This window comes from Patagioenas fasciata, chromosome 1 (genome assembly GCF_037038585.1).
Source record: "Patagioenas fasciata isolate bPatFas1 chromosome 1, bPatFas1.hap1, whole genome shotgun sequence".
Taxonomy (NCBI): Eukaryota; Metazoa; Chordata; class Aves; order Columbiformes; family Columbidae; genus Patagioenas; species Patagioenas fasciata.
In genome coordinates, this window is record NC_092520.1 from 194,259,843 (window position 1) to 194,278,275 (window position 18,433).

At 40.1% G+C, this 18,433-nt stretch overlaps 1 protein-coding gene across 4 annotated transcripts in view; it reads left to right on the plus strand.

The window, feature by feature from the left end:
- The window catches only part of IL17REL (interleukin 17 receptor E like), a 46,216-nt gene extending 42,467 nt beyond the window's left edge, over positions 1–3,749 (plus strand). For 3 of the 4 annotated variants that reach the window (XM_071803676.1, XM_071803677.1, XM_071803678.1), the window contains one exon: positions 1,683–3,749. In XM_071803676.1, coding sequence (XP_071659777.1) covers positions 1,683–1,840 — 158 coding nt within the window. In that variant the 3' untranslated portion in view covers positions 1,841–3,749. The remainder of the gene's footprint in view (positions 1–1,682) is intronic. The other variant, XM_065858866.2, reaches the window with a different exon arrangement.
- Positions 3,750–18,433: the final 14,684 nt, after the last annotated feature.

Genomic DNA, 18,433 nt, shown 5'->3' on the forward strand with positions numbered 1-18,433 from the left:
GCCGAGAGAAGGCTCAACCTGAGCACTGCCAAAAAACACCTCCCCAAACCCACCCACACAAACAACCTCCCCTCCCAGTTAATTGTAAATGTGATTCCTATGACAGATCTTCTCTGTTGTCTAAAAATATCCATCAGTTAACTATAGCTTCAGATTTGGAAGCCTGATACTAAAAAGGAGGGGGCTTGAATTTGTAGTCTAAGTATAGTTATCTGTGCAAGCCCTTGCATAATGCAGGTTCCGGTTTCTTCTCCACTTAAAAATTCATAATAAGCCCACTCAAGGTGAATCAATTAAATAGTCGGAGTGTTGTGATTCATGTAGTCTGGATGCATCTTCCTTACTCATACTTTCCTTTTAACAAATGTGAATGGTATGATGAAAGCATGTAACATAATGAGAGGCTCCAGAGATGGCAGTCTGGGAATTCCCTTCTACCTTATAGTAGAAGAGAATGGATCTGCTTATTAAATGGAAATGGCAGAACACCAAAAACTGAGTAAAGAACTTTTTTGGGCATAATATTTGATTTAAATGCGGAACTTTTTTATCACAAATTTTTGTTCTGATCTGTGGAGATTCAGAAAAAAATATGAGAAACTGTGCGCATATCAAGAATATCAGAACTGTAATACATAATCAGCATGTCTGTTGTATAAAGGGTATTAAGTACATGTATTCTACCATACTTTATATTTTTGGGATAATGCTATCCACATTAGAGGGTGGATAATTCCATCTCTGTCAACTGACCAGGAGCGTGTTGTGAAACCTCCCTCTGAGGCAGATGGTACAGGTCAGTGTCAGAGATGGGACACTGAACTAGGTAATTCTTCTGTTCTTTTTTGACTCATCAGGAGCCATCAACTGCTTGTCATGTGTAAGAGTTCTAATGTAACAGTAACAGCATTACTACTAAGGGCTATAATTTTCTTAAATGCTTATTTTCTGTAACAAAAATGTTTTCTCAAGCACTAGCTTTTTGAAATCAGATGATGAAAGCTCCTTAAAGACAGCGCCACTGAAGGCGATAATTCTTACACTGGGATGCTACTGTGTTTGAACCTAAGATGTTAGGAAAAACAATCCACATATATGTAAAGGAAACGTTAAACCTAAGATTTGTCCATATTTTGTGACAATTTGTCAAAGTAAATGAGAAATAACCCTATCATGGCATAGTGAAAATATTTACTGCACACATATTTGTAAAATAGAAATTTCACATTGTTAAGTATCACTGTTAAAGGTATCAAGCACCATCAATGTGTCCAAAAGAGTCATGATATTATTAACATGTATTTTGTTACTCAAAACCAGGATTCCAGTGCTGACAGTTTCTATTATTAAAAAATCAGTGTAGCTGACCATCATGAAGGCCGCTCTCTTCTCAGATGCAAAAAGAGTTTTCTGGCATGTAGAATGTATTATACTGCAATGCATTGTGTTTTTCTGTCTGTAGTTATGCATTAGAAAGGGGAAAATCCTAAATTTTCTTTTTCCTCTGACCACTTTTCTGGATTCCGCTTAATATAGCCACACATTCTGAGATATTTCACCTATTCAAGACAAAACTTCTCTGTTCTGAATGAAACAATAATGCAAATCGGTTAATTTGAGAATAAATCTGTGAACCATAATGAAAACAAAATGGCAACCTACATTTGAACTTGTTTCTTCAGGTTTTCGTGGTCAGACATATGGTGATGGAAACCCAGCAAAGGTCATGACACACAGGTATCCATCCAACGTACAGTCTAAAACTTCTTGGAGAGTTGATGGAGTTGTTAATCCTGAAAACATGGAGTCATCCTCTGTAATGAACAGAAGCAATGTCTGAGCGAATTTTGTACTAAGCGGCAGGAATATCAAGTTTCTGTCTCTCCCTTTTCCTTGTCCCCACTGAAGACATCTCTTGCTCCTGTCCTCTCTCTCCTCTTGCTTTCTCCCTCTCTGTTGCACCACAGTGCAGTCTGCCATCAGAGGGAGCTGCCTTCTGCTGAAGACAGAGGATGAAGGGAAACAAATAACCAGTGGAAGTGAGACATTTGTAAAGTAACAAGACAACCTTCAAGAGCTCTGGAAGAATCTCAGATTTACTGAGCATGAAGTTCATATTATTACCACGTGCCCTGTGCTTTCTCTCTGACATATGCAGGCAGATCAGTCCCCTCTGTGCTCTCACTCATTTCATGTGTCTGCTCAGCTGTTCCAGTGCATCTTTTCATTCCCACAATACTTCACAAAACACCTATTCCTAGGTTATAAACAAGTCAGTAATTATTGCAGTCCACAGATGTGTGATTTGGTAGACTCTGAGCTCTTAGAAATGCTCTTCCTTTAAGGATATCCTTTCAGAAGCAACCTAGAATGGTGGGACCAACGTAGAACTCCAAGGAGAGTAGAGATGCTCTGAAAAACCCTTGTTCAAAGATGGGAAGAAGATACAGCCTTGCAGAAGTTATGCAAGACATGTAGTTGAGAAGGGGGTACCGTCTTCACACTGAGGCAGTCTTTGGCTTTTCTCTTGTCAGAATATACCATTCAGAATCAAGTATCTTGGTTTTGTTTATTTGGTCATATAAGTACTGTTTGGACTGCGACAGTCCACAAATTGTAGACAAATGGTTAGATTTGTTTAACTCCAACTATATGTGAATGCAATGAACTCTCTCACACTTCAGAGAAAAAAAGCCAATCTTTACTCTTCTCTTTTTCCCCTAGAATGAAGAGTGTGCATTCCTTGCACTGAAGTTAACACCACTTTCTCAAGGTCCTTAGTATCTTCTCAACATCAAGTTGTATTTTGATGTAACTTGCAAATCTTGTCAAACTGGTCATCTCTCATGTTAGTAGTTCCTACTAATTGCTGTGAGATTATTCTCATGAGTGAAGAATTTACCAAATTAAGCCTATTCTAACATGTCCAAAAGAAGATGGATTATGATTCCTCATTTCCCAGTATTTCAAAACAAAAAATGTCTTAGATCACTTAGAGACTCAGGTTCATGTTTTCATTCTAAATTAATATTTTATATACAATATGCTATAAATGAGTACTTTTGTAGTACCTTGTGTACCTATAGAACAAGTATTTCAGATTTTCTTATTTGTAACCTTTTTTTTTTAAACCACAAGCAAAAGTTTTTGAGAAATGAATGGAGGAAGTTTTTGCAGCTTTGTTACATTATCTTTCTTTGTAATTTCCTTTGTTTTCTGATACCATTCTGATGATCTCACCATGACAGACCATATTCCTTAAATATGTCTAACAACTGCTTTCTGTGTTTACATTTGTGTTTGACTTGGAGATAACTTTCCTATTTGTCTGAGGAGGTACAAGTCTTTGGTTTCACAGCTATTTAAATCTGCCATGTGGAAATCTAGCCATCTAGACTGGAAGGAAACAGTTTAGTGGAAAGAACTGAAGTTTGTTTTGTTTTGTTTTGTGCTTGTGTTTTGTTTTGTTTGTTTGTTTGTTTTTCCCATTATATCAGTATTTATGCTCAACAGTTGAGAATAATATTACACACCATACTGATTATCAAACATTTGGCCTTTATTTCACTGAATATTCCTGTCAAACATCCTTAGTTTCTGTTGTGTAACAAGGAAACAAAATCAACAAAAAGATGATTAATAGCAAATCCTGAAACCATGTGGAATTACTCATGTGGGATCAGGAATATGGGTGGGGAGTGAGGGTCTGGAACAAGAAGTTGATCAATAAAAAATATTTTCCATCTGAATGTGCTTTTTTGTTTCAAGATTTTCAAAGAGACAAATGTGGTGTAAGAGACATATCTGCTGTGTTGAAACACAAGGGTTTGGGGGGGCCTTGAGAAGGATGAATTCTGCTTGGCTCCTTTGATATCAAAGCTTTGTTGTGTAGATGGCACATCTATTAGCTATATTCTTATTCCAAACAGTGCTATAGCTCCAAAAGCAGAGGCGGCAAGGCAGCTTTCCTAAAGCATTCAGTTACTTGCTTTGGCTGTGAAATAGAAGTGCTGGTCTATTCTGACATCTGCTTCTTGTTTAATGCCCTCCAGGCTGCAGCCAGAAACAAGACAGCCATTCAACTGGGAGAGCACCATAACGTTACTCTCTTCAGTTTCCTCCAGTGGAAAAGTATTTTCTGCAGGAAAGGTTGATTTGCACAGTGTTCTTTTCCTTGCAGTAGACTAGATATAAACTTTTTGAATATGTCCTCAGACTGAAAATGAATTAAAATTATACAGGTGTGTAGGATCTGAAAACCTAAGTGTAACTAAGACAAAACACCACCTGCAATGACAAGCTTATATGAGGTCCTGAGGCAACAATAGCTGTACTGAAGCTGGATGCTTTCAATGGTAGCATCTTGTTTCAGCTCCACAGACACTAAATCCTTTGCAGTATTTCTTCTCTTGTTGGCTGCAGTGATAGAAGTACTAAAGAGAAGGTGACCAGCCATGGTCCTGATCACTTTGGTGCTGTTCACAGGAAAGCTTGAATGGTGAACATAGCAGACGTGTCTGTAAGTAAAGTGTTCATTCATTCAAAGGTAGTAGCCTAGGCTCCCATTATGGCCACTGCAGAGAAACAGGTATGTCCCAAACCTAGTTCATTCTGCTTGGATACTTGTTTTAGAGGGAGCCTAGACAACTTAGTCTGAATCCTTGCCATTAGGACATTCCTGCTTATAACAACATTTGCAAATAATCCCTAATAGTATTTCCGTACTTTGACTCAGGTCTACCTGTTTGCATTTGTGCAGTGAGAAAACTGCTGGTAGCTTTTCTGATTGACTCCGAAGCTGACCTTTGAGATTCCTGTTTCTGATACACCACTTCAGATAAACACTGTCCCTTCTGATTATAAAATTCCTGCTCCACCTGAGATCAGCTCTTCCTGCTCTCTCAAATAGTCACTGGATGAGTCTATACTTGTAACACGCTGGAAGGACTTCCACTCAGGTGGTGCATTACTGTCCTTGTGACATTACAGCTGCAAATATAAAGTGTTTTTTTTTTTTTTATTTAAAGAAGGCATTCAAAACATTTTTAGGTTAATGCTGAAAGAAGACAGTATGAGAATCTTTCCCAACTCTAAAAGTATTAATTTCACTCAGCTGACCACTAAAATGTTTTCTTCTTCTGACCCAAACTATGCAATAGTTTTGCAATATTGACCAACAGACATGTAAACGTGCTGTAATAACAGTCAAATACAAAAATCCACCGTGTGATTGCCTATAGACTTGGCTAATTCTGTAAAGTCTCCATTCTTTTGCTGCTGATTGTGGGCCCAGTCCAATCACCCTATTTTGAGACAACCTTCAGTTATTTGGTTTTCATTTCATTTCATGTGTATCTGAGTCCTGGAAGTCACTTAGCTGCAGTTTTGTGGGAATATGCCTAAACTAATAAGATTTACTGAAAGGCAGGATAGACCATTTTGACCACAGGACTAATGTGGTTTCCAGATTAAGGATAACTTGCTCTGGCCAAGTCAGAGCACAGACAGCAATCTGGCATCTGTACTCACCTTGCTATATAAACAAAACTTCAGCCTTTTTTTTTTTTTTTTTTTTCCTGGGTATACGTTCTGTAGTGTTATTTGAGCCATGTTTCTCAAATCCGTTCTTTTTGTCATGACTTATTTAAGGTATGAGACTGAGCTGAACCTACGTCTTTTGAGGTTTCTTCAGAGACTCTGTGTTTTTTGAATGATTCAAGCTGAGGCATCCTTCCTATGTTCCTTCAAGTTTCTATGAGTTGATGATGAGAAGAAAACTTTCATAAATACCTAGCCTGACAAATTTCCCTTGGCCTGTTTTCAGGCAGCTGACTTCTGTAGAGTTCTGTGACCCTCAAGCTGCTTTCTAGGGGCACATTTCTAGCTCTTTAAGGGTGTGTTACAGACCACCTTTATTTGTGAGCCCCAACATGATCAGGCTCCACTTGCTTCTACTGCCAGAAGAATGTTCACCAGTTGTTGCTAGCCAGCTCACCAGACATCATCCCCACTTCCAAAAAGAAGTGCTACAACAAGACTTTTTCTTCTGCTTGACTTTATGTCCTTCAGATGTTGCTGCAAAACCTTCATATGCCATCTTACTGCATTGTTTTTTAATTTTGTTTGCTAATTTTCATTCCTGGGAGCTGTTCCACTGCAGCTCCATCTGGCCTCCACACGAAAATGAGCTCACAAGTTCTTGAATTGGATACCTTGGGGTGGATTTAGGCCTTTGTGTCATGCCCAAAGTCTGACAAGGGCCAGGGGGAGATAAGAACCTATTCCTTCACAGCTGAAGCATGTGTTAGTTCCTCAGTGACGAGCAATCTTCTGACTTTTTTTCTGTGAGCAGAACTCTTGAAGTTCAGAGTTAGATCTTTGCTCTGCCTTTCTCTAGTCCAGAAATGGCTTTGGAGATCTGTTCTTGAATAAATGAAATTATTAATGAGTTTATATTCTTCTCTCTTCTCCTATTTTTCCTTGTGGAAATGCCTCCAAGGAGGCAACCCTTTCAGTAACAGCCAGCTGGAACTAACTTAAAGGAATATTTTGTAGAGACAAACACCAACAGGATGCTGAGGTAAATGTGTTCCAGTTGCTACAAAGGTCTTATCAGGCACTTAAAAGTGATACAAAGCCAACTTTCAGGAAAGTGGATCTGAAGAGTTATTGTGAAATGACCCTCAGTCTTTGGGGAATACAAAACTCTCTGATATTTTGTTATTTTCTTTGTCTAATAAGCATTTTGTAGTCCCTAGGCTGAAAATGTATTGTTCCAGTTTACTTCAGGGTTCTGATCATCCACATTACATACATATTAATTCACTCCAGGACTTTAGTTTGGAGCAAACCAACTTTTCCCATCTGAGACAAAGCATGGGCACAGCTTAGGCTCCAGGGTATTTCCCCTCCCTTCAGGGGTGTGGATATAGCCAGTCTGCTCTTTAAAGAGCCCTGGCACAGTGTATGTACAACCTAGTCTGCAGACTAAGATTTACTCCATGGAAAAGATCACAAAGATAATGTAAATGTACTCATGAGGGCTGTTTATCACTTGTCATTACCTGCTTGGTGCAGAGACATTTGGTATCATGAGAAATAGCTGTACAAAAATCTCTGCTGTTGTGTCACTGCCTCAAATGAGAGAGGATGATGATTTCTGAGTGGATGCTCTACTGCACTCCAACTTAGCAATACTCTGTCATCTTTACAAGATAAAAGTACTGAGTGTGTTTGAAGAATGTAAACCACCGTCTATGTCTCCGGTATTTTATAAGACTCAAACACTACAGGCTAATTTGAATTAGATTCTCACAAGGTTTCATTCTCTTTCTCCATTAAATACTCCAGGATTTGGGTTCCAGCTTACAGAAATGAAGAACCTTTGCATGAGGTCTTCACTGGAGCCAGGTTTGTGTGGGACTCAGAATATAGGGTAGCAGCACTCCCTTATTTATATCTTAAGGTCTGTCATGGATCTTTTAAGTGTAATAGTCAATTTAACGGCATTCTGAAAAACTCCAGCAAAGTGGGAGGGTCACATAAAGAATGTTCATTGTAATATAGTTCACAACCACAATTCCCATCCCATGTCTAATCTCACAGTTGTGAATTTTTGTGAAGGGTGTGTGTGTGCATGTGTGTGGAAGTGTGAGACAAAGGGAGAGGAAGAATGAACTTGACCACGAGAAACTTTCTTTCAGTATTGTCTGCCCTGTGAACCAATTCTTGACAGCAACAATTGCTGTGCCTGCCAGAAACAACATTGTTCACTGCTCACGTAGCATTCTCATTAAGAAAACAGACTTTATCCCACCCAAAGAAAGTACACCTCCGATCTGTAAGTCATCTGTAGTAATCAGGAGTAAATCCCAGAAAAATATGGATTCCATTTTTCTTATATGTTATTTTTCACTTGGCAATATATGCATACTACCGAGTTTCATTTCCCAGAAGCACAAAAGCTCTTAATTCTCCTGTGAAGTCCAGTGATTCATTTCCAGGTAAGTGGAAAGCAATGCACTTTTTAGACTATGAGACATGTGGAACAGCCTTTGAAATGTGCGTAATTACAGATTTTGTCCAGAAAGTACAAATTAAGTATATGGTATAGAAGAATAAGAAAATAAAAATTTTGATGAGCTCTGGATCAGGCCACTATGAGCTTCCATACTTTTGCTGCCATTCTTCCTAGTTCCCCTAAATGCTTGACTTCAGGTCCCCATCAATATAAGCCAGAGCAGGATGCAGTTCTGATATTATGTGGGGGTACCTACTTTTTTCACAGCTGCCGGAACTGTGTCCTGTGACAAAGATGCTCCTCCTTCAACCATGTTGTATCACGTGATGGGACGACTGTCTTCCCTTTACATCATCTCTAAATCAAGTCCAACCTGGGGAAGGAAGGTGAGGCTGGAGCTGGAGGCACACATTCCCTTTCTGCCATACAACATTGCCTTTTCTCTCCAGTTCTTGGAGCCCAGCTGGTTGGCACGTGGGAAATTGGGGTGGAGGACCCACAAGAAGCAAAAAACACTGGGGAATGTAGGGAATCGCAGAGGTAGGAAAAGTTAAATACTTTCTACTGTGTAGCCTGTCCACAAAACCATTTTTTATGAGTTAGCCAAGATTTCAATGCACAATGGAAGCAGAGCTTCTCTGTGCCACTACATTTTTCAGATTTTTATCCAGTCACATCCAGCTTCCCTGACATTGTATAAGGACATATGAGAGTTTGTACTCATTCAAATCAAAGGTTCATCTAGCTTGTACTCTGCCTTCAACAGGTACATCTGTAAATGGCCAGGACAAACATTTGGTAGTATTCCCCAGCCTCAATGTCTATATCTTAAGAACTTTATAAAGGATTTTTTTTTCTTTTAATCTCTGGGTTTTTATAATTGCAATTTGACTAAGTCTTTTTTTGAACTCATGTAAACTTCTCAAACCTTCTATGGCTTCTGGCAAGGGACTCCACGGTTTAAGCAGGTGACGTGTGAAGTATCTGTCTTTGCTTTAAACCTGTCACCAGCCACCATGCCATTCACCTAGCTCTAGCTCTTGTGCTGTAAGGGACAATGAACCGTTTCTCTCTATTATTTTCTCATACTCATTATGCTTAATTGACCTATACATAATCCCCTCCTGATCTTTTCGTCAGTCTGAAGAATTCAGGTCTATTTAATTGTTCTTTACATGGAAATCATGTGAACTGTATATAGTACTCAAAATATGAGTGTTTAATGAGTTTATACAGTGGCTTAGTGATGTTCTATCCTGCTATCTGTTCCCTAACTAATAGTGCTGACAACTACATGCCTGCTTTTAACTGAAACTACTAAGTATTGAACTGTTGACAACACGGAACTGTTAGCAATCTGAGATCTCCTTCCTTAGTGCTTATGGCTAGATCAGAGTTTAGCACTATATTACAAAAAAATGCAGCTTTATTCTCTGTTCAGACCCCACTTCTTATAGACTGGACAGAAAAAGAGAGACTTTATTATTACTACTTTAACTAAGCAAAATATGAAGGCAAAAAAAGACACCTGCTGACACTTCCCTTGTATTAGACAGTTTTTGGTAACACTTCCATGCATGTTAATATGCCTCTGTGCCAATCTGCAGCGAATACCCAGCCAGAGGATGTTTAGTCTGTACCTGTGTCCTCATACAGTAAGTTGTGAAATATGGTGGCACCCATGCATTGTTATATAATAACTCTGTGCTCTTTATACAGTCAGGTTTCAAGGGAACATGGTCCTGATCTTCCAGTCCAAATCACTTCTACCTAGAGCAGGCTGTATGTGACTATATCATATATGGACTATAATAGTTTTCTGCGAGATGAGTAGCTTTAGAAAAATTTTGCAATCTACTCATTATGGTTGTTTTTGTTTTCATGAGTCTACAGAGTTACTGTGGTCAAGCATGGGACACATTCTGCATGTAGTTAAGGTTTCATGGCAGGAATTAAGATGATGGGGCGGGATCAATGGTGTTTTCTGTAGCTGTAAAGATTGTGGGTTTTTTTTCCCACACACATCACTTTATTTATCAGCATTGAATATCACCTACAATTTTATCACCAGCTGCTCACTATTATGAAACCCATTTGTAATTTGGATACCTTAGGAAGATCAGCAAATGTTTTATATCAGTGCCTAAATAATTTATGAGCATATTGAACAGCTGAGAAACCAACACATGCTTAACTACAACAGTAAAAATTTACATCAATATTTCTTCTTAAATTGCTGGATACCTTTTCCATGCCCTCTATCTCATCCTCAGGGTTTTTTGTCACTAGAAGACACTGTTATCTTCAGATAGATTGCTTAATAGCACAGCTGGGGCCAAAAATGATAGCTGTGGAATGGAGTTGCACTGACTTGCAATTAGCCGTGGAGTGCTCCAAAGGGAAATACTCTGTAGTGAATAATATCTCTCCCTGTATTTATTTCTTAATTTATGCAAAGTACTCTTTGCTTTGGATTAGTCATCCTTGTTCACCTTCTCAGCTGTGATTTTTATCAAACATTTCTTAACAGCTGCGTAGGTTTAGCATTTATTTGATTCATTGTGAAAAGCTGGACACAACATTCAAACCGCAATGACTGGTAAGGAAAGAACAGACTATCTGTTAGGCCTAGGCTGAAGTCTTGCTGCATTTGGGAGTCTGATAGGGGGAATTTCAACCTGTGTTGAAATGTACTTCCAAAATTGCATGGTTCCCCATTGCATTCTCCATGCAATATCCAGGACACTTAGTTATCTTATTGTTTGTTTGTTCATTTGTTTGTTTATTTTTTTCCTTAACATCTGTCAGTCTCTTTGATTTTCAAGACAGACCATTTGGAAAACTCTCTGGACACCATGGCTTTGTGTGTTTTCAAGGCCCAGCGGGACCCATCAGCAGAAACTCAGCCTCTCTTTCCTCTTAAAAGTGATGCAGAAGAAGAAATAGAAGCCTTCCCCCTCTTGGTGCACTTGAGTACTGAAGGTTATGGTATGATGGTTTGGAAGTTAGCTTATCCAGTAGCTTATTCAGTAGGATGTGAAACCAGGTGATTGCTAACACTGGGGGTGTCTGAGCTCTGGTATTGACTTTTTGTACTGCCCCATCTCCAGAATTTGGGAATTGCACAAACCAGCTTTCGGATCTGACAGAAAACATGAAGGGGAAGAGGGACTCACATCCCTTTACACACTAATAAATGCAAAGCAGAGGCTTGAGGTACAGTGAGGAGAACAAACAAGGCTGGAAATTCCCTCTGGGGACTGATGAGACTGAACCTCAACACAAACTTGTCATGACCAACACCCCAACACTGATGTGTCCTGAGCTGCCTTTTCCTGGCATCTCATTAGCTCATGGGAAGGAACAGGAGTCTCTTGGACAGAGTCTGAGAGCTGGCCCCTGAATATATGGCTGTGCTGTGACATCTGTGAAGGTAGAACCACAGCTTTGGTTCGGGTGGGGAGTGCAACATTTTTGCTGTGTGTGCTGAAGGTAGCCTGCAAAACCTGGGGCCTGGGCCAGCTTGCTGGGACAACTGAATATGTGCCAGGAAAACATCTCCAAAGCATTTATTTGGAAAAGAGGATAGATAATAGGTACATGAAATTCTCTACCTTCCTGTTCTAACGTGCATTTCATAAAGCAAACACATATATATGCAATGTCGATTAACATGAGGTACAGGAAGCAGATCTGGGTGAGGCTCTGTTTGGGCTCTTGCTCATAGCAGAGGAGACCTGTTCATCATGAGGTGGAGGGATTGCTCTGGGGGTGACTTTCCTGTTGCTTCACTGGAAAAGAAATATGGTTTCCTAAAAGCAACTGAAACATAATTACAGATTAATCAGTTAAATTGTGGTGCTTCATGATATTATTTACAGGCAATTGTTTTCCTCATGAAAAGCAGTGGTGGCTTTGCCATGATGGCTGCAGGGCTTTGTTGCACTCTCCATAGATGTGGCTCCTCTGGTTTACCTAACATTGCTCCACATACAGCTTTCAGAGGAAAAATGGGTTGCTTACCATCATGAAAGTTTTTGCAAAGCTTTAAATCCACAGTTCCCTAATAGTTTTCTGTCAAGGCAGCTAAATACATTTTTCAGACGCCTTTTGTTTCTCATCTCTCTTCAGACACCCATTTCCTACCCACTTGTATGTACTGTAGATAATCCTCGGCAGTTTCCTTCTCATGGTGCTTCTGTTTGAGCTCCAGGGTTCACAAAGCATTCTTCTACTCTGAACATGGAACCACAGTCAGAACAGCAAATACTGCCATTTTTACCTCACAGCTCTTTAGCTCTGAATTTTTTACTAACTTTACTTATTAATATAGCAACACCAGACCCTGTGGAAGATCCTTCCACTTTGCAAAGATGAGAATGGGGAAGTGAATGCAAGTTTTCAAACGATGTTCTTTCCTATAAAAATCTCAGTTCCACTAAGATGCAAGTGAAACAAAAGGAGAAGAATGTTAAAATGATGTCTAAAAGGGAGAAATGTGCAACGTATGACTAATGTGGAATCTTTTGAAACAAAATACAAAGGATACATCTACTGTCAAATTATCCCTTCCTGTGAGGTAACAACTGAGGTATGAATTGCAGAGCCAGGTCTTCAGGACCACACATGCACACGTGAAGAGGTAATTTTTAAGGAGAGAGTACTGCTTGATTGTGAATTCTGACTTTGAAAGTGACTTGGCTTTACTGCCTTGGTTTTCCTTATTACAGAGGTATAAGTTTGCATTAATACTTCTCCCAGTATTGCACAAACAAGTATCTTCTGGTCTGCTCATAGTGTCCTTGGATCCAGTCATGCAGACCAAAGACTGGCTTCCATCTCTGCACCCTCTCTAGCACTTATTTTCTCATAGCTTCCATTGGAAGAAAACAAAAAAACCCCATAGACATATTGTTTGTCGTGGTTTAACCACTGCCAGCAACTAGGACCATGCACCTACTCGCTCACCTGCCAACTAGAATAGGGGAGAGAACCAGAAAGGGAAAAAAACCTCCTGGGTTGATATAAGAACCATTTAATACAACAGCAAAGGAAGAGAAAAATCATAATAGAATATACAAAACAAGAGATACACAACACAATTGTTCATCGCCCATGGCACCTATAACACATTAATTCCTGAAAAGTGTTATTTGCCACCTGGCCAACTCCAGCTTACATACTTAGCATGACATCATATGGTAAGGAATATCCCTTTGGCCAGCTTGGGTCAGCCATCCTGGCTGTGTTCCCTCACAGCTTCTTGTGCACCATGGGAGCATGGGAAGGAGAAAAAGCCCTTAACTACCCAGTAACAAGCAAAACATCAGTGTATTATCAATATTCTTCTCATACTAAATCCAAACCACAGCTGCTAGAAAGAAATTTAACTCTATTCCAGCTGAAACCAGGACACTGTTTTATTGCATTGTGACTGCACAATCTTCTTCCTAATTTTTTTTGGCCAGAGATATTAAAATGTTTATTTTGCTCTACATGTTCCTGTGGTGAGAAATTGGCTTCAGAAGTAATTTCTGCATTTTCTTGTTATCAGTTATCTATTCTACTTTAGTAATTTATTATCTGTTTTACTTTAGTCATTTGCATCCTCCAGCTGTTTCTGTGGACAGACATAATTTTTCATTGGATAGGAAGAGGGACGTAATATCAATGTTTGCCTTTCAGGTGGTTTTTAGTTTATTTGAAGTTGTCTTTGAGAATTGCTTCACTATCAGATAGGAATCTAAATGCTGAAATCAGGTATCTTCTCTTATCTCTTTCATTATCTCTTTCCTCATCTCTTGTTTTCTAGGCCTCCCTGAAAATTATTCCAGTCCTTGAACTCTGTTAACTTAAGGCTGAATTCTTGGACTCATTTTTACTGGACCTTCACCACCAATAACAACCATTTCAATATAAATTCTCATTCCAGAATCTGATTTTTAGCTTCAGTCAATTGCATAAGATAATGCCTTGGAGTGATTCCAGGTGCTCTTTCAAGCAGACATGATGAACAAGAAAATTCTGCAAGAGGTTTCAGAGGGAGAATTAATCTAGTCAATGCCTGTGCCATGGTGGCCATGCCACCACAGAAAACAGCCTATTGCTGTGTCCAGGTAATTATGTTACTTCCTTGGCTCCAATGGATGCTTGCTGTGTTAGGGAGCTGAGCCTCATCATGGAAACAACAATAACCAAGGTTATGATCTGACACACAACCTATTAGAAAAGTGCTGATCCTTGGCTGCCTTCCAGTTACAACACAGCTTCTTTTCATTTTCAGAAAAGGGTAACTCAGGGAAAGTAAACCCGCTAATTCTAAAAGCACAATCTGTCCCCAACTTCCTATAGGGAAACTAAGCAAATATAATACAGTCTGTAATTTGTGTAAGTTTGTTCAAAGTTGGGAATTTCCAGTTGACAGGCACTTCTGAAAACTGGTGCAATAATCATGAATGATGAATCTTATGAAGAGTAATAACAACAGGAATGATCGTTTCCAGTAAGGCTGTCATGATAAGACCAAGTCAGCCAGTGCTGGGAACCCCACAGAACTAGAGAGCAACATGGTGTGACAAAGGGAGAAGCTACCGTAATACAGTAAATGTCCTTACTGTCAATCATCTCATGTGGGTGTGTGAGGAAGTGTGACTTCCTCTTCTCTGCTGGTTATGGGTTATTTCAGATGAGAAAACCCCTTGGGATTTGTGTAAATGCCACTGGGAGCTGGGATCTTTGTGCACTACCCAAGGGATTGCCACTGCTCAGCCTACGCTCATCTGAATGGTCTTAACTGGTTTGTTGTAGAACTGAAAAAAAATCACTGCAACTAAGGAGGGCAAAGGTCAGTTAGGAAGGTCTAAGTCATTGGTTTTTTTTCCATGCTAAGCAATCCTGTTCCTAACCAGTTAGCAGCTACTCAAATGGCAAGGTTAATGAGACAAAAAAAAACCCAAAAAACATGAAAACCCTCTACAGGTTTCATTTTTCTTAATACTATCCCATAAAGGGAGTAAGATAAGGAACCTCCAGATGAGGTCAAGGATATGGTATCCCAACTCCCTGGATATTTGGAAAATCTGGAAGAAGAGGAGGAGGCTTTAAGTGTATGTAGCACTGTCTAACCTAGAACTTGCTGTTGGAAACTATCCCTTCCACTAGGCTGCTTTCTGCAGGAACAGAATTATGGAATTATAGAATAATTTTGGTTGGAAGAGACCTTCAAGATCAAGTCCAACTGTTAACCCAACACTGGCACTAAACCATGTCCCTAAGAACCTCATCTATGCATCTTTTAAACACCTCCACGGATGGTGACTCAACCACTTCCCCGGGCAGCCTGTTCCAATGCCTGACAACCCTTACCTTGAAGAAGTTTTTCCTAGTATCCAATCTAAACCTCTCCTGGTACAACTTGAGGCCATTTCCTCTTATCCTGTCACTTGTTACTTGGGAAAGCAGACTAAACCCCACCTCACTACAACTTCTTTTCGGGTAGTTGCAGAGAGTGATAAGGCTCCGCTCAGTCTCCTTTTCTCCAGACTAAATAGCCCCAGTTCCCTCAGCTGCTCCTCATCAAACTTGTGCTCCAGACCCTTCACCAGCTTCACTGCCTTCCTCTGAATTCTCTCCAGCACCTCAATGTCTTTCTTGTAGTGACAGGCCCAAAACTGAACACAGGATTTGAGGTATGGCCTCACTAGTGTTGAGTACAGGGCTATGATCACTTCCCTAGTCCTGCTGGACACTCTATTTCTGATATGAGCCAGGATGCTGTTGGTTTTCTTGGCCACCTGGGCACACTGCTGGCTCATGTTCAGCCAGCTGTTGACCAACACCCCAGGTCCTTTTTTTTGCCAGGCACCTTTCCAGCCACTCTTCCCCGAGTCTGTTGGGGTTGTTATGGGGTTGTTATGACCCAAGTGCAAGACCTGGCACTTGGCCTCGTTGAACCTCATACAATTGGCCTCAGCCCAACAATCCAGCAAAAGGAGGTGGAAGGCTTTGCAGCTGGCAGGCTGATATTTACCCACTCACATTTTAGACAGCTGGGATTTCAAATTGGAAATTTGGGGATTGCCAGTGGATCAGTAACACGTGGAGTTGCCACTCTTAAGCTGCAACACTCTGGAGATACTGTATTAGTTTTGCTTTCGGCAGAGCTCCAGGAGCCTCAGGGATATGGGCTGCTGAGGACAGTCATGCCGAATGCACTCCAAGCGGTGTGGTTTAGCACTGCTCCTTTCCACATAGGTGGTGAGGGAATGAACTAGCATTTTCACTTTTAATGAGGCATATTAAGTATGAAAGTTGAGAAAGAGATTGATCACTGACTGGATATGCTCTGTTTGCTGTAGATGTTTGCTCTTTATCGGACTAACCCATGCCAGATTGTTGGATCGATCTGAATTATGGAAATACTTAACTGGAATTTATTGCCAATGTATAGTAAGCCACAGGAGTGTAAGCAAATCAAAGGTAATAACAAATGGCTGCTTCCTCTTTTTGGGTGAACTTCTCAGCTTTCATGTGTATGCTGAACTAATTGGGCAGTCCTAGGTGTTAAAATGTTATTCCTTGGCTAATGTACTGTGCAATGACTTTTTTGGAAAATAATAACCTATACTACATCAGTCTGATTAGACCTATCTGAAATATAACTGACAAATTTATGCTAAACAGGAAAGGGTAGCAATTTTTTTCCAGCTTTTGAATTGTGATGGAGTTGGTCACAGTTGTAACATACATTTCAAATTTGCTATAGAAAGGGAAATCAGGATTTTCCCCTAAATAAAAACTCATTTGGGGTGTGCTTTCTGATCAGTTGGTTCTGGTCAGGAGTCTTCTCCGAACCAAAAAGGTTTGCATGGCATCTTTTCATAAAGAACTGTGCCCCTTAACATAATTTGTTATATAGAGTTGAATAGGAAGGAGTTGGTGTCTTTTTCAAGCAGGAGCAGACCCAGCTCAGCAGCAGAAGAAAACTTATGAGTTCTGTGCAGATACAAACAGTGAAAAGTCCTCTGGGGACTGGGAAATAAAAATAGAGGATAAGGCTGTATTGATATAAGTTACCAGACTCTTTGAGATCTAAGTACAACATGCAGGTGTTGTGGTATAGATAGAACTGCCCATGAAGCGAGGAAACACATACCTCTCTGAAAAATCTTCTGTGAAGTGAATGTGGGTTTATCAAGCAGGGACAGACAGGTACAGGCTTGGGGACTGGAATGTGGGTGTCACTGGATTTCTTCCAGCAACACCAGCCATGTGCTGTCCAAAGAGTTTTTAAGAGATGGCCTCGGGCAGCCAGTCATTTGACACATTATATCCGTGCTCCGTGTTTGTCTCTCTTACTGCAGTAAATTCCAGTAAGGAGCTGCCTCCTGCAGCTGGCATGTTCCTCACCAAATGACAAGTTATTTACTGTAATTCTTCCTTCTGCTCAATCAGGAGCATATCTCCACTGCCTTGTTTACTTTGATTCCCTTCCCATAGAGCAAAAGGAAAGATGATCAACTTTGGCCTGCTGTCAAGACCAAATAAAGCCGTGGCTTCCCATTAAAAAAAAAAAAAAAAAAAAAAGAGAGAAAATTATTTTGCACTCCGAAAACTCTGAATTGCAGGAAAACCTGAGACATTTCAAGCTACTCTAGCCAGTAACTGTGATTTAGTTTAAATAATTAGGGTGCAAGATATATGGACTCAGAGGTCATAAAAATGAGTTACAGAGAGAGAGTCTTTGGGATTGGTAAAATATTTGCATATATGCGGATTACGGGGATGAGGAAGAGGTAAAGTTATTTGACAGGACGCTTGTTACCACTTCAATAAAATGAACAAATATTATAGCCTGTGTTTAGCTATATGCCTCTCATGTTTGTTTTCATATAGCTCATGGTTACTCCCATGGCAGCAGAACTACAGCTTAGTCAGTCACTTTCCTTTGTTACTGACTTTTAAAAAATGCCTAGAATAGATTCCTTTTCAGTAGCACAGGTGTGGTCTAATTTACAAGCTCATTTGAGTGACTTCTCATTTTGCCTTAATATTTTTGCAATATCACTTCTTCCTAGAAATTGAAGTACATCCGTGTTACCTAATTCCTAGTACAAACCTTCCAAAACTTATTTTTGGTTATATCATCAAGTCACCACGCCTTTTGAAACTTCTTTTGGTGTCCTTCCAGTGGTCACCCTCTTTGCCATGCCACACTGACCGAAAAGGAGACCTCGAGGTCCAAACACACAGAGTGTAGTACCAGTCACCAACATGTGGTCATGGGTCTCCTGGGGTGGCCTTGCTGCACAGCTTCGTGTTGGCCCCCTGGTTCTGTAGCTAGCAATCCTAGCACATTGTTGGTGGGTGCAGCAGATCTGGCAGGAGATAAGTATGATGGATTACGTGTGGGAC